Genomic DNA, 17,924 nt, shown 5'->3' with positions numbered 1-17,924 from the left:
AATTCTTCCAACAAAGTTTTCTCTCTTAAAAAAAAATATATATATTTATAATTTAAATAAAATTAAATAAATATAATTATATAATTTTATATATATATATATATATATATATATATATATGGTCCAATCACAAAATAGATTAAATTAAGGCGGTGCTTGAAGGAACTTCAGAGGGAATTCTTCCAACAAATCTAAGTTTTCTCTCTTAAAATTATATATTTTATATACATATGTATAAATATAATTTAAATAAAATAAAATAAATATAACTATATAATTATATATATATATATATGGTCCAATCACAAAACTGATTAAATTAAGACAGTGCTTGAAGGAACTTCAGAGGGAATTCTTCCAACAAATCTAAGTTTTCTCTTAAAATTATATATTTTATATACATATGTATATATATAATTTAAATAAAATAAAATAAATATAATTATATAATTTTATATATATATATATATATATATATATATATGGTCCAATCACAAAATAGATTAAATTAAGGCGGTGCTTGAAGGAACTTCAGAGGGAATTCTTCCAACAAAGTTTTCTCTTAAAATATATATATATTTATAATTTAAATAAAATTAAATAAATATAATTATATATATATATATAATTATATATATAAAAATATTATATATATATATATATATAGTAAATTATATATATATATATATATATAGTAAATTAATACCTGTGTGTGTGTGGCAGTCAGAGGACATGTGTGTGTGTGACAGAGAATGAATGACATCTCAATGACAAACCGTGAGAGGTACACAAAGTGGATTACCTGTGGGCAGCAGCTGCCTCTATTCTTGTCCTCAGTAATATGCTGAAAGCGAAGCCCCCCCCCCCCTCTCTCTCTTTAGTTTATGATGTCGTAAACGGTATCATTGTAAACGTTGGCCGTCAAAACATAGGAATAGACATCACCTTATCTGTGTTATCATGTTTGGTTCAGGAGATAGGATGCAAAATACATAATTTGGTTTTGGTGGAAAGTAAAATTAAATTATTTCTGCTGCTTAGAAAGCCGTTTACAAACGGCCCCAATAACAGAATCCAATGCAAAGTTCTGAACTTTCTATCAGATACAAAGTGCACAAAGTTACGTTTATTCTCATAAGAAATGTTGTTGTTGTCAGTCATATATCATTTTAAAGCTCTTTTTGTGCTCTTTCTGCTGGAACTCTCCACGGGTTAGATATATAGGAGTATACCCACTTCCTCTTCCTCGGTAACCCACCTCATCAACAACTGCTACGCTACACTGGTTTCACACGTTGCATGAGTGGTGCTCCCTCACTTATTAGGAAAAGTCCTCACGTTGTTTGTGATTCAGAAACAAATAAAACTCGCTGACTGAAGACAAAGTCTAGAAAATATAATGGCAAAGTTTCTAAAAAGCATATATTTACATTACAGCACCCTCATGAATAAAACACTCAGGCACAGTAACAACATAATACTTTTATTGAGTGGATATTCAATATTTGTGACAGTGAATACATAATGAAGTAGAATACACGGGGACATTCAATTTATTAGAAGGGAACCTTAAGAAAATATCGTTGTAGAGTTTAAGAAGATTTGAGAAGTATTTGGATTATAATAACAAGCCTCCCTGTCTCATTAAGGGAGAGATGGTCGAGTAAGGTAGAAAACAAAAATACAGGCTCATACTCCATCTTCAAGGCTGTTAATGACTAACAGAGACACACTAAGGCAAAGTGTGAGAAAATAATCTCAACCATACACACACTCACGCACGCACAATGCAAATATGCATGACATAAAAAAAAAAATAAACACGGTAATAAAAAGTGAGTCCACATATTTCTATGAAAGCTACTGTGTGTGGCACAGGAGGTACCGTCCTTTCACAACATGTCACGGTGATCCTTGAAGTGTCACTGAAACGGCTACGTCGCCCCTCTTGAGGGATTCACTGATTTAGAAAAAAGAAAAGAGAAAATCTTGAGGAAAATAGGGCGAAGATGCCACATAATTTCACAGCTCCCATGAATAAAAACGGCTACAATGCATATTCACACTTTGAAAAAATAAAAGCAGGCAGGCTTCTATTTCCCCTCCTCCGTCAGACACTTCCTGTGCTCTCTACGCTGTGCTGCCACTGGCCACTTCTGTGTCTGGGGCTGTGAAAGGGTTGATGGTGTTGGTCTCCATGGCCTGGTAAACCAAGAACAGGAAAGCGGCCACGATGGCCAGCAGGAACAGCTTTATCCACAGAGACACGCTGCGGTACGCCGCTTTGGTCTGACCTGCAGGCGGCGCTGCAGACAGAAGCCTGGAGGAGGATGTGGAGGTGGAGTTGGAGGAGGTGGAGGAGGTGTAGGAGGGGGAGGAGGGGGGCAGACTGGTGACTCTGTTGACAGTGCAGCTCTCTGTGTAGGAGGAGGAGCTGGTTGTCTTGGTGGCTTTTGGAGAGAAGACGTAGTTTTCATCATTCCACAGGTCGCTGGACTTCACTGGGCGACGGGAGGCTCCTTTAATGGGTCGTCGACAGGTGGCGCTGAAAGAGACAAGCACGTTACGGTCATTGTTTTCTGAGGGTGAGATGATGATGATGATGATGATGATGCTACACTGAACAACAGTTCACTCTGATAACATTAAGGATTGGTTACTTACGTGATTCCTGTTGGACTGTTGATGTCATTAGGGAACAGCTCCTTCAGGACGTCATTCTCCTCCAATTTTAGGGTTTGGTCGCTGGCTGCAATCTTCTCCACCTAAAACACAAAACAAGCATGATTTAGGGAAAATTCCCCCCCCATTACTTCACTACGATAACCTGTAGGTGCACGTTTGGACCAGCAGACGGTGCCCTGCGTTATGTTAGACACCTCTCACCATGTGAACACTTCAAACCACCACGTTGGCTACCGAACCACCACGTTGACTACCGAACCACCACGTTGGCTACCGAACCACCACGTTGACTACCGAACCACCACGTTGACTACCGAACCACCACGTTGACTACCGAACCACCACGTTGACTACCGAACCATCTTGTGAATGTGACACAGAGCACAGAGTCTTATCTCCACCGCGTGGTTCCACTCCACTCACTTTTGGTACCAGATCCTTTTCTCTCTAGTATCCTCTCAATGTAGCGAATCGCCATGGCGACGCTACGTGAAACGGCTGTGACATCATCTTCGACATGACACTCGCTGGATCCTTTCAGAGAACGTCGGCAGTTAGCTTACATAGTGTATGCCGTAGTGTAGCCTACATAGTGTACAGCGCAGCGTAGTGAATGTAGTGTAGCTTGCATACAGCATAGTATACGTACGTAGTGTAGCCTACGTAATGTGCAGAGTAGTGTATGTAGTGTAGCATACGTACGTGCGTCGTATTGAGGGATGCCATTTTTTAAAATCCGGGTCGAATGAATTAAAAATTGCGCTCGCCATTTCCAGCATCTTGGCTATTTAAAAACGGCGGGTCTTGTGACCAATCAGTGGTCTGCAGTGTTATAACTCCACCTTCCTCGTATCGTATTATCCTCAAAAAAAGAGAATGGTTCCAAGTGAGCGAGGGAGCGATGCGGTGGAAATGCGGCACAACAGTCTACCGGTCTCACTAACCACATCCTCGGTCAGTGTGGATGTGCAGCCGGGCGTCTTCACAGGGCTGCAGTAGGAGAGGCACACTCCTCCTGCTCACAAACAATCTGTGTGACTGCGTGTCGAGGACAGTCCAGCTGTCACACATCTGTCCCTGCAGAGAGCCTCAACAGCTGCACACACAACTGACCGGTTGATCATTAACAACCTCACAGTACATACTATGAAGTAAAGATCCACAGTGCACCATTCAGATAGAAGTGTCAGTGAGAAGCACGAGTGAAGGATAGAAACAAAAAGAGGAAATGCAGCCAACCACAGATGTATGTACAGTAGAGCTGTACCCGTGCTACAGAGACACCGCCGGGCTTAGATCCAAGCTGGTCCGACAGAGACCAGTGGTACTCTTGTCTCTTAATGGGTGAGATGTTACTCATGGGGCTAAAGGTGACCGGGTTGACTTTGGTGAGTTGAACCAGAGGGGAGGAAGGCCTGGACGGCCTTGCGGCGGGTCGTGGACTCTGTTCAGAACAAGCCAAAGAGGCTTCCTGAAGAACACAAGACTAGATCATTAGATATATAAACGTGAGACAGGAAAATAAATTGGCAAAGAGCCCCAAAAGGTCCCGATGGCCGTGCTCGTCCCCTCATCGTGACAAAGAAGCAGGTGAAATGTAACCCAATGGTGACCGTCACATATTTGCCAACACATGCCCACCCTTCAGTGCAGACAAGAAGACAGGATACAGGTATCTCTGTTTAAGGGGAAGCCACAGATCAGCAGATATATGAGACACCAACAGACCCGTGAGTCCATGCAGGTATCGGTGAGTTAACAAACAAAGCCCAGAGCTACCTGAGCAGGTCTGCATGAGCTGGAGGGCGGATCAACACGAGCTGGACTGTCCAGTCTGTGGTGAACCCTCCTGTCAGACTGCAACTGGACCTGACTGGTCAATACAGGCCTGAGATCCTCAGGCACTATCTGCTGGGACAGAGTGCAGAAAGGACGGGAGGACAGGAAGTCATATTTATAGACGCAGTTATGAGACACCTGAGGCAGTTCTATACTTTGACTGGACATACTTCTTAGCAGCGTGGGGCGGCTTTTTGTAATTGTTTTCAATGAGAGGAAACGAGGAGACACGTTAGACTTATATACTATATACTGACTATAAACTGTGTTACCTTCATCACAATGATCACATGTTTTGCAGCTCCAGACAGATTATTATTTTAGTTTTTTGCCTGACATGGCTCTTTTGATAGTAAAGGTTGCCGACCATGAAAAAGAGCCATGGCCTCAGCTCAACAGGTGCACACTGACAGTCCGACCAGCAGGAGGCGCTGCTCACAATCCCAATCAAATGGGCCCTGCAGCAGCAGCACTGCTGAATCACACCTCACATCTGGGAGATGAGTTCACACTGCTACTTCCCCAAAAGAGGCTTCAACACTTTGGACTATTAGTTATTAATCTTCTACTTTACAAAACTAAATGGAGCGTGGGCGAAGGTTTTAGGAATACAGTAACATGAGAAGAAGAAGGAAGAGAGCAGACATCAGGACTGAAGAGAAACAGTCAGCATGTGAAGCATCCGGCATGTGCATGGCAGCAGCTAATCCACATCATGTGCTTCCAGTCCGACATGCAGCGAGCAGCACCGATACACTGATCCTAAGGGCTCACACTGAGCTGGGTGGGACTGCGCTCCAAATGAAAAAGCACTTCCTTCGCCAGCGTTGGGAGGAAACTGTATAATCAAGCCCAGCTGCTGGGTGTCCCATCCTACCTGATGAAGTGCAGCAGCTCAGCCTCGTGGAGGAGGACGGGGGAAACACTCGGCTCCAGATGCTAAAATGAGTTTGGCTTTCTTTGTTAATGTTAATCCATGCTGTCTGCAACTGGTAATGTTAGTGGCGCTGGTTGTTCAGCAGAATGTGCTGTGTTGGAATGTGGTTAATGACGTGGAAACCGTGCATCATAATGTGTCTTCAGAGCTAACTGGTGTAATGGTTGTACTAGGAACGAGGAAGAACAGGACGAAAGGAAAGAACTCCTCTTCTTGAGAAGGACATCAGCAAGCTACTACTAGGTCACCTCCATCCCTGTAGTGCAGTTGACTTGGTACCGAGTTCAAAACACCGTGACGGTGGAGACTCATTACACTGAATATATAAGCTGAATATTCACATGATGTTATAAAATAAGTAAATATTATATGTTAGATAGTTGGGTGGACCCACAGAGTACAATCATCTGGTTTAGGGGGATCCTTTGTGAAGAATGCAAATAATGTTAATAACTTAATAACCATCGGCGCTCATGACTTTTTCTCACCACCGAAACGTGGAGCTGCTGCTGCCAGAAAGCCAACTGTGCCATTCTGTGGTGGTGTCAGCCGGTCATATGACCTCCTCTAAAAGGAGGACTTGTGTTCCCAGCTTTGAGAAATGTATAGAAGGCTGTGTGGATCAATCGGGACTGAGACGTTTTTATTGTGTTTACTTACAATAGCAACCAGAAATGAAGAGACAGAACGGTGAGGACAACAGAGAGTCGAAGGCTAGCCTCCGTTCCACTGGCTTCTAACATCATAGGAACTTGGTTTTAAAATAAAATAAAATTCTAAACACTCCTCTAAACCGGAGCCCGCTACAACCTCCGAAAGATGCCGGCGGATTTTTAACAGGTTAATTAAAAACCCATTCAGCGTCTTGGAGAATCGCTCCTAATATTGCGACACTCATGTGTATCGACATTTTGTGCGGACATGTTTTCGCTGTGGGTAAATGAAGTGGAGGAATAACCCCGAAGTCGGCTTACCGTGTGGTGCTGGCTGCTGCGGGTACGGGTGGTGACGGGCGTCTTCCCTCTGCTCCTCACCGGTCTCTCCAACACTGGAACTGGTTCTGGTTCTGGTTCAGGTTCAGGTTCAGGTTCAGGCTCAGATTCTGGTTCTGGTTCCGCTGTCACTTCTGACAAAACACACAGTGTTACTTGAGGGACATACAGGTGAGTTTAAATGTTACTTTACATTACTTTCCACTGAATAGCACAGGTTTTTAGCCGGTGTTTACACCATGGTAGTCATACACACTGCATGGTGTCTAGCATATAATGAGCATGGACGGCGAAGCACCGTTCTTACCGTCCTCCTTGTCACTGTACAGGTCTGATTCAGAGTTGCCGTTGTGGTTGACTTGGATCTCTGTGAGAAGCAGCTTCGGCGGCGGCGGCTGTGCAGGACCGTCATCCAGCAGCCGCTGCAGCTTCCTCTCGTACAGCTTACGGGTGGATGCTGTGAGGATGGAGCGAGAGGTCGACACATTCAATTAAACCTGCACGGTCATCATACTTGGACTCAAAAGCAGAACATAACCCAAACAACACTGTGTGTGTGTGTGAAGTGCAGTCTCACCAACAATCGGCCCCGCGTCCAACCCGTGCTTCAGCAGCTCGTCTTTCAGGCCCACGTCGGTCAGCACGGTGACGTCCATCTCGTCCGGCAGAACCTTGTCGGTTTTCCTGGTGGCTTTCTGCGGGAGGAGAGAGAGAGCAAGAGAGAGAGACAGAGAGAGCGAGAGAGAGAGAGAGAGAGAGAAAGAGCGAGAGAGCGAGAGAGAGAGAGAGCGAGAGAGAGAGAGAGAGAGAGCGAGAGAGCGAGAGAGCGAGAGAGAGAGCGAGAGAGCGAGAGAGAGAGGGCAGCCCGGTTAGTATTGATAAACTGTTCTTTCATCAGGATCAGGTCACGGACTGTCATGGATTTATGTTTGTCCTCCTGAGGCGATGTAATGATATGAAAAGAGTCAGCCAACAGACAGTTTGTGCACTAACCCAAGATAACAACGTAACAATCTTTTAGACGACAAACTTTCACAAAAACTAAAGTTTTCTCTTCTGCTAAAGAAAGACTCCATCTCTACAGCATTTGGTCTTTTCTGGGATGGTTCTGATTTCAAGTATTAAGAGAGACCGCCCCACCCTGCCCACCTCTAGACATCCTCCTGGGAACTGCCTTTAGCTCGCCGTGTTCATTCACTCAGAGGAAAGCTGCGTCTGCCCCTCGGCACAGTTACAGAAACCCGTTCACCAGGTTGCTAATCACACAACAACACAGCGGTGCTTTCAATGAACAGGATGCAGGACAAGAATGTGATTTAAAAAAAGAAATCCAACACTGCTTAATTTCATGCATGATCTATATAAACATGCTATACGTGTTGGCATGTGTGTGACGTGTACTCATGCACACAAACACATGATTTGGAAGCTTTCATTTGAGGAGTTCCCTTCAGTTTCCTAAGATGAAGTGCAGCCAGAGAGAGAGAGAAAAAAGGAGGGAAATAAAGCAGCACTTTTATAGTCAGATGCCGGAGGCGGTGTCATGATAGTAAACAACATGCTGGGTTGAAGCCGCCCCCCCTCACACACACCAGCCTACAGGAAATTACTCTGCCTCTGAAATAAAGCCCTGCGTCTCCTCCTCGGCTCTGCGTAGATACATATGAATGTATGAGTACATAAAGTATGCATGCATACAACGTTCTGCTCAAACATGATGTGAACATTCCAGTTACACGTTCACGTCATCTGCCTCTAGGGGTGGAAGAAAATACCAATACACTTGAGTATCGCAATGTTATGTTTAGTGATACTTCATCGATTCTTAAAAGGGACTCAGAAATCAGAAATGTCTTGTTAACAGCGACACATGTGGCCGTTAAGCCAACCACAGTCAGCGTCCTGTTGCTCACGCTTGTGCTCGCTCCACATAGACGTAAGCGAGCATTGTTGGCGTTGTAGTGGACTCCGTTTCTAACCGAACATTAGCTGTGGTTGCACGCTGTTAGCACTGTAAGCAGAGCTGAAAATAAAGCCAGTCACAGGCGCGCATGTCGTCACATTGGCTGATAGAGGAAACCCAGAAAGTCAGGGAAGGTCTAATTTTGTAGGTTAAGTCACAACCCGTTTACACATTGGCAATAAAACATTATTAAACAATATTTGTACGTGTAAAAACTTACATACTGTCCCTTTAATTAATAGTTCACATGCAACGATTAACTCAGTAAATACTTTATTTCATTGGCAAAGAGGTGTGTCCTCTCAAAGTAGAGCTATGATGTTGGATGTTACAGTGACTGTGATAAATCTAAATGCAGATCCCACTGATGGCATAACAACGTTTTTTACCAGATGTTATGATACGTATCGTATCGCCAGATTCTTGCCAATACACAGCCCTATCTGCCACACAGGAGCAGTCTAGTGGCAACTTGAGGATATACCCCATTTAGAGCCGAGCATGTAAAGCACAAGCTTCAGATTAGAGGTAGACTGATAGTGGATTTTTTGGAGGCTGATAGTGACAACAGTTTGGAGCAGTAAAAAGCCGATAGTCGATTAACCGACAGGCAGTGTTTTGTCACTCCTGGTGCTGGTGTCGTCGTGTTGGACTACAGAAAGCGTAGTTTAGTGTTAATCTAAAAGATTTTCAATGTCATGGCTGAATATTTAGATGATTTCAGTGACCTCTGAGCCCGTTAGGGGCAGAAACAAGTACCTTTAGTGGACGTAAACGAGCGGTACCAGACTGATTAAATGGTCGAACTCAGATTCATTAGAGGCAAAAGACAATCTGCATCTCTCGTACTCCACAGTAAAAGCAATAATTCCGTCTCTCAACTGGATGCTTTTACTTTGAAGCAGCTACAGGAAGTGCTAAGCTTGCACTAGTAGCATACCTCCATTTTTAATTAGGGTGCTTAAAGGTGGCGGTAGGCAGAATGTTTTTGGCATCATTGAGCAAATATAACCTTTCAGCATGTTGTAATTCAAGTGTTCTGAGCGATAACTACACTTCTGCTCTGTTTTCAGGCTTTAGAACATCTAGCCCGTGACGGGAGACTTTGACCAATCACAGGTCAGTTCAGACTCGTGGCTCTCAAAGATAGGAAACTGGACGGCAGACTCCAGCTCGGCTCTGATTGGTTGTTTTCCTCCGGTCTGTGAAATCCTGCAGATGCCGTTAGGAGCGCCGGAGGACATAGAGACACATGATCTTTTTTCATGGTCAGCATATAGAGACTGTTTTTTTAATTATATTTGCTCTGTTTCTACCGACTGCAGCTTAAACCCAAAGTTGAAAATGACAGGATGCCAAACACACCCACCGGTACGGTTTCCCACATTGTTGGCCGACTGAAGAATGTGATGTTTTCACTTCATTTCCTTCAGAATGTGGCGTCACATGACATTTCCCTGTAGCAGCAGGTCTATATGGACGTTACATTATAGACCATCACTGGGCCGCTTGTTTTGTTGCTGCGTGCAACATAATCTAGCGACATCTTGTGACTTTTCAAGCAGGCTTTACCTACTTCCCACTAAAAATAGTCAGCAACACTGGAGCCAGGTGGTGTATGTACGTCTGTGGAATGCACGCGTATAGAAATGTGTGGAAATGGTATTAAAGACTGCTGTAGCTATCTGTTCTGATGCCAGCAGACACACTCTGATCAGAGCAGGTGGAGGTAGAGCAGCACCTTTTAGCTCAAACAACAAACCAGAACTACTTATTGGGAATTCTTTGTCCGACCACAAAAGATCCGCTCTGGAAGCGACCACGAGCTTTAAATGAACATCTGGGGCCTTAAGCAACTCTCTGCAACTCATTCAGCTGGCAACTAATCAACGGAAAATGTGAGGAATGCAAAGATGATACGCTCTACTTCAGTGAAGTTCACAGAGACACACAGAGAGAGAGAGAGAGAGAGAGGGGTTGTCTTACTCTGCGTCGGGCTCTCAGTGGGCCCTCGGCAGCAGGGTTTGGTCTGGATGTGATCCAGGCTGTTTCATAATAACAACAGCAGCCTGAAGCTGAAGAGAGCGGGAGAAGAAGAGGAAGAGGAGGAGGGAACAAGGCATCTGTGATCCCTCCTCTGTAGACCACACCCTGGCTTTTAAAAGGCATAACTAACCGCTGAGCTCACAGCTCTGTGGAGTAAACTCACTACACAAACACAGCCAGACTTTCCTTTTACAACTCCTCTCTGCAGCCTGGACGGAGCAGTTTGAGGGGTTACGTGCCAGGACCTGTGGCTAAACTCTGCTGCTTGGCTGAGTAACAATGGAGTATGTGTGGCGGTGTGGTTAAACCACGATTTACTCTGCTAAACTGTGTCACTCATTCTTCACACTAACGGCTAATTCTTCTAAATACTTACACACCAAAAACTGACAACAACGGCACTTTACTGTACACGACTGTCTATCAACACTACGCAGGGGACATTTCATTCCTATCACTGTGCAATGAGATGAGATAAGATAGAACTTTATTAATCCCAAAGGAAATTCTTGTGCCAGAGATTGCTCAAAAATACAACAAGTTCAAGTGTATAAAATAAAAAGTACTATTTCTAGCACCAGTGCCTAAAAGAATAACAATCAAGTAAGATACATTTAGTAAAAAGAGTAAATAAGTAAAATAAAAAGGTAAAGTAAGCTAAAAAACAGAAAAAGAAGTAATATTGCACACGATATTGATATTATTGTTGTTGTCAGTGTCAATATCATATTTTTATATATCATATATATATTTCCACTTATGCAATTGTGTTAATAGCCAGTTTATTGTCAATACTGTATGTATTGTTCCAATCTTTAATATTCCCCTTGTTTATATTTCCTTCTATTTAAATTGTTCATATTTGATATGTCTATTTTTGTTTTTGCACCGTTTTGTATCTTGATTTTGTTTTTTACTGCTGCTTCTTCTTGTTTCTGCACTATACTGTATATATCCCCTCTGTGCTGCTGTACAGTGAAACGTTCCCCACTGTGGGACTAATAAAGGAATATCTTATCTTAAATCTCACTAACGCAGAGTTCAAATGGGAGAAACTTCGAGCATGAAAAACACAACAGTCCTCTCCGACTTCAGTTAACTATGTCAAAAATGTCAGGAATGAATTTTTGACGTGCGTGGCCACCTCCTCTTCCTCCAACTCCTCCTCCTCCTCCACCTGCAGCCTGTAATCATTCAGACACGTGAGCGTCGGGTTTCACAAGATAAACATCTACACTACAATACCACACTACTGCCGTAGAAAACAAAGGACGGACTAATTACACACGTCTCGTTGCAGCGTCTTTCCACAGCCCTTCTACACACACACATACACAGTGCAGTCTGAGCACACATTCCTCTTCCTGACTAAAGTATTTCCTCAATGAAGAGGCCCAGCCCAGCGAGATAACAGTCCCAGCTGCTGTAACACGTCTCCCTCGTCTGCCATTAAAGCTACATTCAAGTAAATCACAATCTTGAGCTTAAACTAAGAACCTCATCAGCCTGACTTCAGACGCCGTGTGTTCACCTGGCAGAAAGACGTCCACACACAAGAGGTTCAATATCAAGACGCCAATCACAGGTCATTTCATTGAGAGAGAGAGAGCGTTCCTATTGGCTGTGCTCCGGCTGGTGGGCGGTGCTTGGCATTTCCTCAACTTGATCTCAACATGGCTGTGGCGTCACAAACGTTCTCATGTTACATCTAAACCGTGCTCTACAAGATGATTCTGAGAACATCTGAGGAGAGAAATAGACATTAACGTAACAGAATATTGATTCATGTTTAATCAGCGCTGCCTAGTTTGACCGTTTGGTCGGAGTTCAGAGTGATTGACAGCCGGCTCTCATAGACGGCAGCTGGACAGCAGACCTCAGATCAGCTCTTACTGCTTGTTTTCCTCCGGTCTGTGAAATCTCGCAGATGCCGTTGGGAGCACCGGAGGACACAGAGGAACATGATTTTCTCAATCTTATTCTCAATCAATTAATCGCATAGCCAGTAAAACATCAGAAAAACGTCCATCACACTTTCATAGAGCCCAATTGTTCCTGTCCTTTCTGACCAACAGACTAAAACCCAACCTCATATATTCCATTTACTTTCATGTAACGCTTCGTCCACACTGGGAACGTTATATATCCACTCCCATATATCCCATATCCAGATGTGATCCATGTTGTATACCTGCTGGGTGGAGCTTCTGTTTAAACACCATCAGGGTCAGAGCGCCACCTCCCAGCATTCCTCTTCTACACTATCTCACTATCATATCACATACTTTACAAGTCAGAGATTCCACACATACACACACACACACCAGGGCCCGACAGGTGAGACTGATCCGGCTTGTCATGCCCGACATTAGACGACGTCCCCTTTCCTCGTCTTCACCGTCCACGCCTCACAGCACACCAACCACAAAGAAGAGATATGAACGTTAATCTTCTCAGGCGAAGAAAGTATGCAAAACATATCTGAACTACTGAGACGACATACACACCGTCACCTCCCACATGTTTGACATGTCTTTCCTCTTTCACCTCTCCATTTGTCTTTGCTTACACCCTCCATTCATTTAGTCTTCATGGACAGACTACAGACCCTCCCCCCCAAAACAAGTCCCAACCAGACACGTCCGGCTGCACACCTGGAAGAGTACCGACTAAAAGACCTTGTTGTCATTGTTGGGCCAGATACTGGAGTACAGGTGACAGCCAGCACAATACAGTGATAAAACATCTATTTTGATTTCATGGGGACTTTAAAACTCAGACGGCCCGCTAATCTGTCTATCAGAGGTTGTAGCGGGTTGTCAAGGTATCGGGAATATGCTGATATCAACCTGAGGAATCCATCGGTACCGACAACCTCGGCTAACGCTACTGTCTTTCAGAGGCCGTAGCGGGTTCAGTTTTAGATCTAGAGTGAAGCTACTTGCATCATATGCTAATAGAAAACCTGATGAATCCATCGGTACCAACCATGTCATGCTAGCTTGTCGGAAAGATCTCTAAATAACGCTACAAAGTTACGCTAAATTTTGGCGAGAGAAAACTGTCATGTCCATTTCCAAAGTTGGGATCAACGACCGGCGTTCTTCCTGGGGGGCGCCTTGGTCAGTACAGGTACAGAACAATGACCCACCGTCACTTCTTGAGTTCAAAAGGTAAACGGTTCTTAGCTGCCGTCCTGATTTTCCGTATAACGGTATTACAATCCTCGGTGAACAGGTCTGACATGAAACATGAGACATGCAAGAAGAAGTACTAATGTACAAACAAGTTCTGGGCTCAGCTTCAAAAAGAAGTCACACTGTACTTCAGGAAAGAATCGATGTTGTTGAAGGTTCTGAAGTATGCAGACAGTCGCTGGCTGGAGGGGATTATCATTATTAAACCAACAGAGGAATGCTGAGAACCTGAGACCCTCCCACCCCAACACAAACACATCTGTTATCTGTGCTTTAACTAACTCTGGGTGTAATTTCATTTCACGTAACAAACAGGTAAAGCTGCTACTCCATTTGTCCACTAAAAAAACAGACTGATTAAATTATCATGTCAAAGAGTGGATGATGAAGAGAAACCCCAGCCGGCCTGCACCGCAGACAGAACCACTGAGAATAATAATCATAATAATCAGTAGAGCAATCTACGGCTGTGTCTGCGGTTTCTGTTGTTACCAACAACAGGGAAAGTGCTCCTCAACATGTTGAAGTGAAGCTGAATGTGGTTTGTGTGACTGGGATGGAGGAACCATCAGAGGTCTTAAGAAAAATAGAATGCACTAAACTCGTCCCTGTTCTTCGTCTTCAGAAACGATCACTAAGTCCGGCGTCCTCAGTGTTTAATCAAGTTAACCAACTTCAGATCGCTTTATCTTTGAACAGGACTCTTCCCTCATATCTCCATTCAAATGTAATATTCCTATAATCAACAATTATTTGACTCGAAATAACTCCAAACTCAGACCTCCTAACTATGTGCCGAACATCTCGGTTACAGTTTGGTTTAATTTACCGAGGTTCGGTGATATATGGAACGCTCTGCCAGAACTATTTATTTATTTTATATTTAATTTGTTTGTTTTTATCTCCATAATGTTTTCCTTATGGATTATCTCTGTAAACTGCTTACTAATAATGAGTTTTTAATTGATGATATAATGTGAATCTTAATATTAAACAGCAAAAATTAGGTCTAGTATTATATGATGTGATTTTATTGAGACCCAATATATTGTAAATTGATTATTATCTGATTATACCTGGTTTTAGTTTTTAAAACCAGTCTTTTATTACCTTTCATTATTTACTTGGACATTTTTTACTTTTTTTTCTGAAATGTTTTGGGCAAATTGTAATTTGTTTAGGTCATTTTTCAGATTTTGTTTTAAACTTTTTTCAGACATTTTTCAGATTTTGTTTTATACTTTTTTTCTGACATTTTTCAAACATTTTTGACTTTTTTTCTGAAATGTTTTGGACAATTTTGAATTTTTTTCGGACTATTTCGGTCATTTTTCAGATTTTGTTTTAAACTTTTTTGTACATTTTTCTGACTTTTTTCAGAAATTTTTTGGACAATTTGTAATTTTTTAGGACAATTTTTGGTCTTTTTCAGATTTTTTTAAAAACTTTTTTCGGACATTTTTCTGACTTTTTTTCAGACATTTTTTAAACTTTTTTCAGAAATTTTTTCGGAAATGTTCTGGACAATTTGTAATATTTTTAGGACAATTTTCAGTCATTTTTCAGATTTTTTTTAGAAACTTTTTTGGGACATTTTTCAGCCATTTTTTATACCTTTTTCCTGAAATTTTCAGCCATTTTTTAAAAACTTTTTTTCGTAAATGTTTTGGACAATTTGTATTTTTTTAGGACAATTTTCAGTCATTTTTCAGATTTTAAAAAAAAAAGGGAAAAAAAATGGAAATTTTTCTGACTTTTTTTTCTGACATTTTGTCATTTTTTTGGAAATTTTTCCGAAATGTTCTGGACAATTTGTACTTTTTTAAAGACATTTTTTACTTTTTTTCTGAAATGTTTTGGACAATTTGTAATTTTTTAGGACAATTTTCGGTCATCATTCAGATTATGTTTTAAACTTTAGGACATTTTCTGACTTTTTTTCTGAAATGTTTTGGACAACTTGTAATTTTTTTTGGACAGATTTTTTAAAAAACTTTTTTTCTGACATTTTTCTACATTTTTTTCAAACATTTTTTCTGAAATGTTTTGGATAATTTTCAGTCATTTTTCAGATTTTTAAAAAACTTTTTTGGACATTTTTCTGACTTTTTTCCTAAAATGTATCATTTTTTTAGGACATTTTTCTGACTTTTTCTGAAATGTTTTGGACAATTTGTAATTTTTTTAGGACAATTTTCAGTCATTTTTCAGATTATGTTTTAAACTTGAGGACATTTTCTGACTTTTTTTCTGAAATGTTTTGGACAACTTGTAATTTTTTTGGACAGATTTTTAAAAAAACTTTTTTTCTGACATTTTTCTACATTTTTTCTGGAATGTTTTGGATCATTTTCAGTCATTTTCCAGATTTTTTTCAAAACTTTTTCGGTCATTTTTCTGTAATTCCCCAGAGTTTTACTGGACTCCTTTCCATCCTCTGTACCTGTGAATATGTGAATACTGTATAAAGTGAACTCACCCTGCCGGAGGAGCGGCTCCGGGAGACCAGGACCGGCGGAGGCAGCTCCTCGTCGCTGGAGAAAACATCCACAGTCTGGTTCTGGCTGTGGTTCTGGTTCTGGTTGTGGCTGTGGTTGAGGCTGAGGGCGGTCAGGTTCTTCAGGTACAGCTGAACGTACACGTCCTTGGTGGGGTTGCCGCTCGGCAGCTCCACGTTGTGAGCCAGCAGCTCGCTCTTCAGCTTCTCCTTGGTGAGGGAGGACGGGTCGGCCAGGTAGTCCGGCATGTCGGCGGCGACAGACGGACACAGTTAGAGATAACACCGAGGACTCTTACTGGATCTGACCCGCTGAACTAATACCGGATAACACGGTTAACAAGCCGGAGCGGAGCGGTGAGGAACACAACGTGACTCTCGCTTCCTCTTCTCCTCTGACTGGAAGCGGCCCCTTCTTCTTCTGCGGGTCAGATCTGCACCGGACGGGTTTTACTGCTACTCCTCGCATGAGGGGCGACCGGAAGTGACGTTGTTCTTCTTCTTCTTCTGTGTTTATTAGCGGTTGGATAAACCAGCTTATATTAGTGCATCACCGCCACCTGCTGGACTACTGGAGTGGTGAGCAGGAGAGTGGCAGGACAAATAAATACAATAAATAATAATAAAATAAATAAATAAATAAAAATACTAATTTTGAAAAAATAACAAAACCCCCCCCAAAAAATTCAAATTAATAATTATAAATAATTTATAATTTTTAATTATTTTTAATTTTTTCTGACTTTTTTTCTGACATTTTTCAGACATTTTTTACTTTTTTCGGAAATGTTTTGGACAATTTGTAATTTTTTCGGACAATTTTCGGTCATTTTTCAGATTTTTTAAAAAACTTTTTTTGGACATTTTTCTAACTTTTTTTCAGACATTTTTTCTGAAATGTTTTGGACAATTTGTATTTTTTTTAGGATAATTTTCAGTCATTTTTCAGATTTTTTAAAAAACTTTTTTGGGACATTTTTCGGACATTTTGTCATTTTTTCTGACTTTTTTTCTGACTTTTTGTAATTTTTTCGAACATTTTTCAGACATTTTTTCTGAAATGTTCTGGACAATTTGTACTTTTTTTAAGACATTTTTCGGTCATTTCGGACATTTTTTACTTTTTTTTCTGAAATGTTTTGGACAATTTGTAATTTTTTTAGGACAATTTTCGGTCATTTTTCAGATTATGTTTTAAACTTTAGGACATTTTCTGACTTTTTTTCTGAAATGTTTTGGACAATTTGTAATTTTTTTGGACAGATTTTTTAAAAAACTTTTTTTCTGACATGTTTTGGATAATTTTCAGTCATTTTTCTAAAAACTTTTTTGGACATTTTTCTGACTTTTTTCCTAAAATTTATCATTTTTTTAGGACATTTTTCTGACTTTTTCGGAAATGTTCTGGACAATTTGTCCTTTTTTAAAGACATTTTTCAGACTTTTTTTCAGACATTTTCCTGGACAGCGAATTTTTTTTATAATTTAATAATAATTATTATTATTAATTAATTATTAATAATTAATTAATCATTGGTCAGCTGCTACTACAAGGAGCCTTTAACAGTATTTATAAAGCACTTAAACCTGCTTTATAATATAAAAGACATGAAAATCTCACCTTTTACAATATGGGACCTTTAAAACCCCAAAAGACAATATATTTATTATGGCACTATCACTTTAAATTTAGTTTTCTTTTTCCGATGTTAGTTATTGCTTAGGGTGAAACAAGTGTATTTGTACATCAAATAACCACTTGACCCTA

General features: G+C 41.2%; 1 protein-coding gene across 5 annotated transcripts; it reads right to left on the bottom strand.

Moving 5' to 3' along the window:
• Window positions 1-1,467: 1,467 nt before the first annotated feature.
• On the bottom strand, window positions 1,468-16,581 carry tmpoa (thymopoietin a). Of its 5 annotated transcripts, none has more exons than XR_012592667.1 (8): window positions 16,139-16,452; window positions 7,031-7,148; window positions 6,761-6,910; window positions 6,436-6,587; window positions 4,465-4,596; window positions 3,925-4,156; window positions 2,665-2,765; window positions 1,468-2,545 (listed from the first exon to the last, which is right to left on the bottom strand). XR_012592667.1 is itself a non-coding variant. In XM_074625611.1 (8 exons), the coding sequence occupies exons 1-8, from the start codon at window positions 16,403-16,405 to the stop codon at window positions 2,131-2,133; spliced, it is 1,539 nt and encodes a 512-aa protein (XP_074481712.1). In that variant the 5' UTR covers window positions 16,406-16,451; the 3' UTR covers window positions 1,468-2,130. The 5 variants fall into 5 exon arrangements, 4 of the variants coding, with proteins under 4 accessions (XP_074481712.1, XP_074481713.1, XP_074481714.1 ...); XM_074625611.1 differs by having other exon boundaries at window positions 3,953-4,156; window positions 16,139-16,451; XM_074625612.1 differs by having other exon boundaries at window positions 3,953-4,156; window positions 4,465-4,593; window positions 16,139-16,451.
• Between the last annotated feature and the right edge of the window lie 1,343 nt (window positions 16,582-17,924).

This window comes from Sebastes fasciatus, chromosome 23, assembly GCF_043250625.1.
Source record: "Sebastes fasciatus isolate fSebFas1 chromosome 23, fSebFas1.pri, whole genome shotgun sequence".
Taxonomy (NCBI): Eukaryota; Metazoa; Chordata; class Actinopteri; order Perciformes; family Sebastidae; genus Sebastes; species Sebastes fasciatus.
The sequence above is the reverse complement of the archived record's forward strand: the minus strand, read 5'-3'. Positions and strand labels throughout refer to the sequence as shown.

Bases quoted from the DNA above. Each gene is read 5' to 3' on its own strand.
- tmpoa (XM_074625611.1), bottom strand. From the start codon at position 16,405: ATGCCGGACTACCTGGCCGACCCGTCCTCCCTCACCAAGGAGAAGCTG. The intron at 4,597-6,435 runs GTAAGCCGACTT...ACTCTGTCCCAG, and splicing joins GCAGCAGCCAGCACCACACG to CAGATAGTGCCTGAGGATCT. The intron at 2,546-2,664 runs GTAAGTAACCAA...TGTCTCTTTCAG, and splicing joins AACAGTCCAACAGGAATCAC to CGCCACCTGTCGACGACCCA.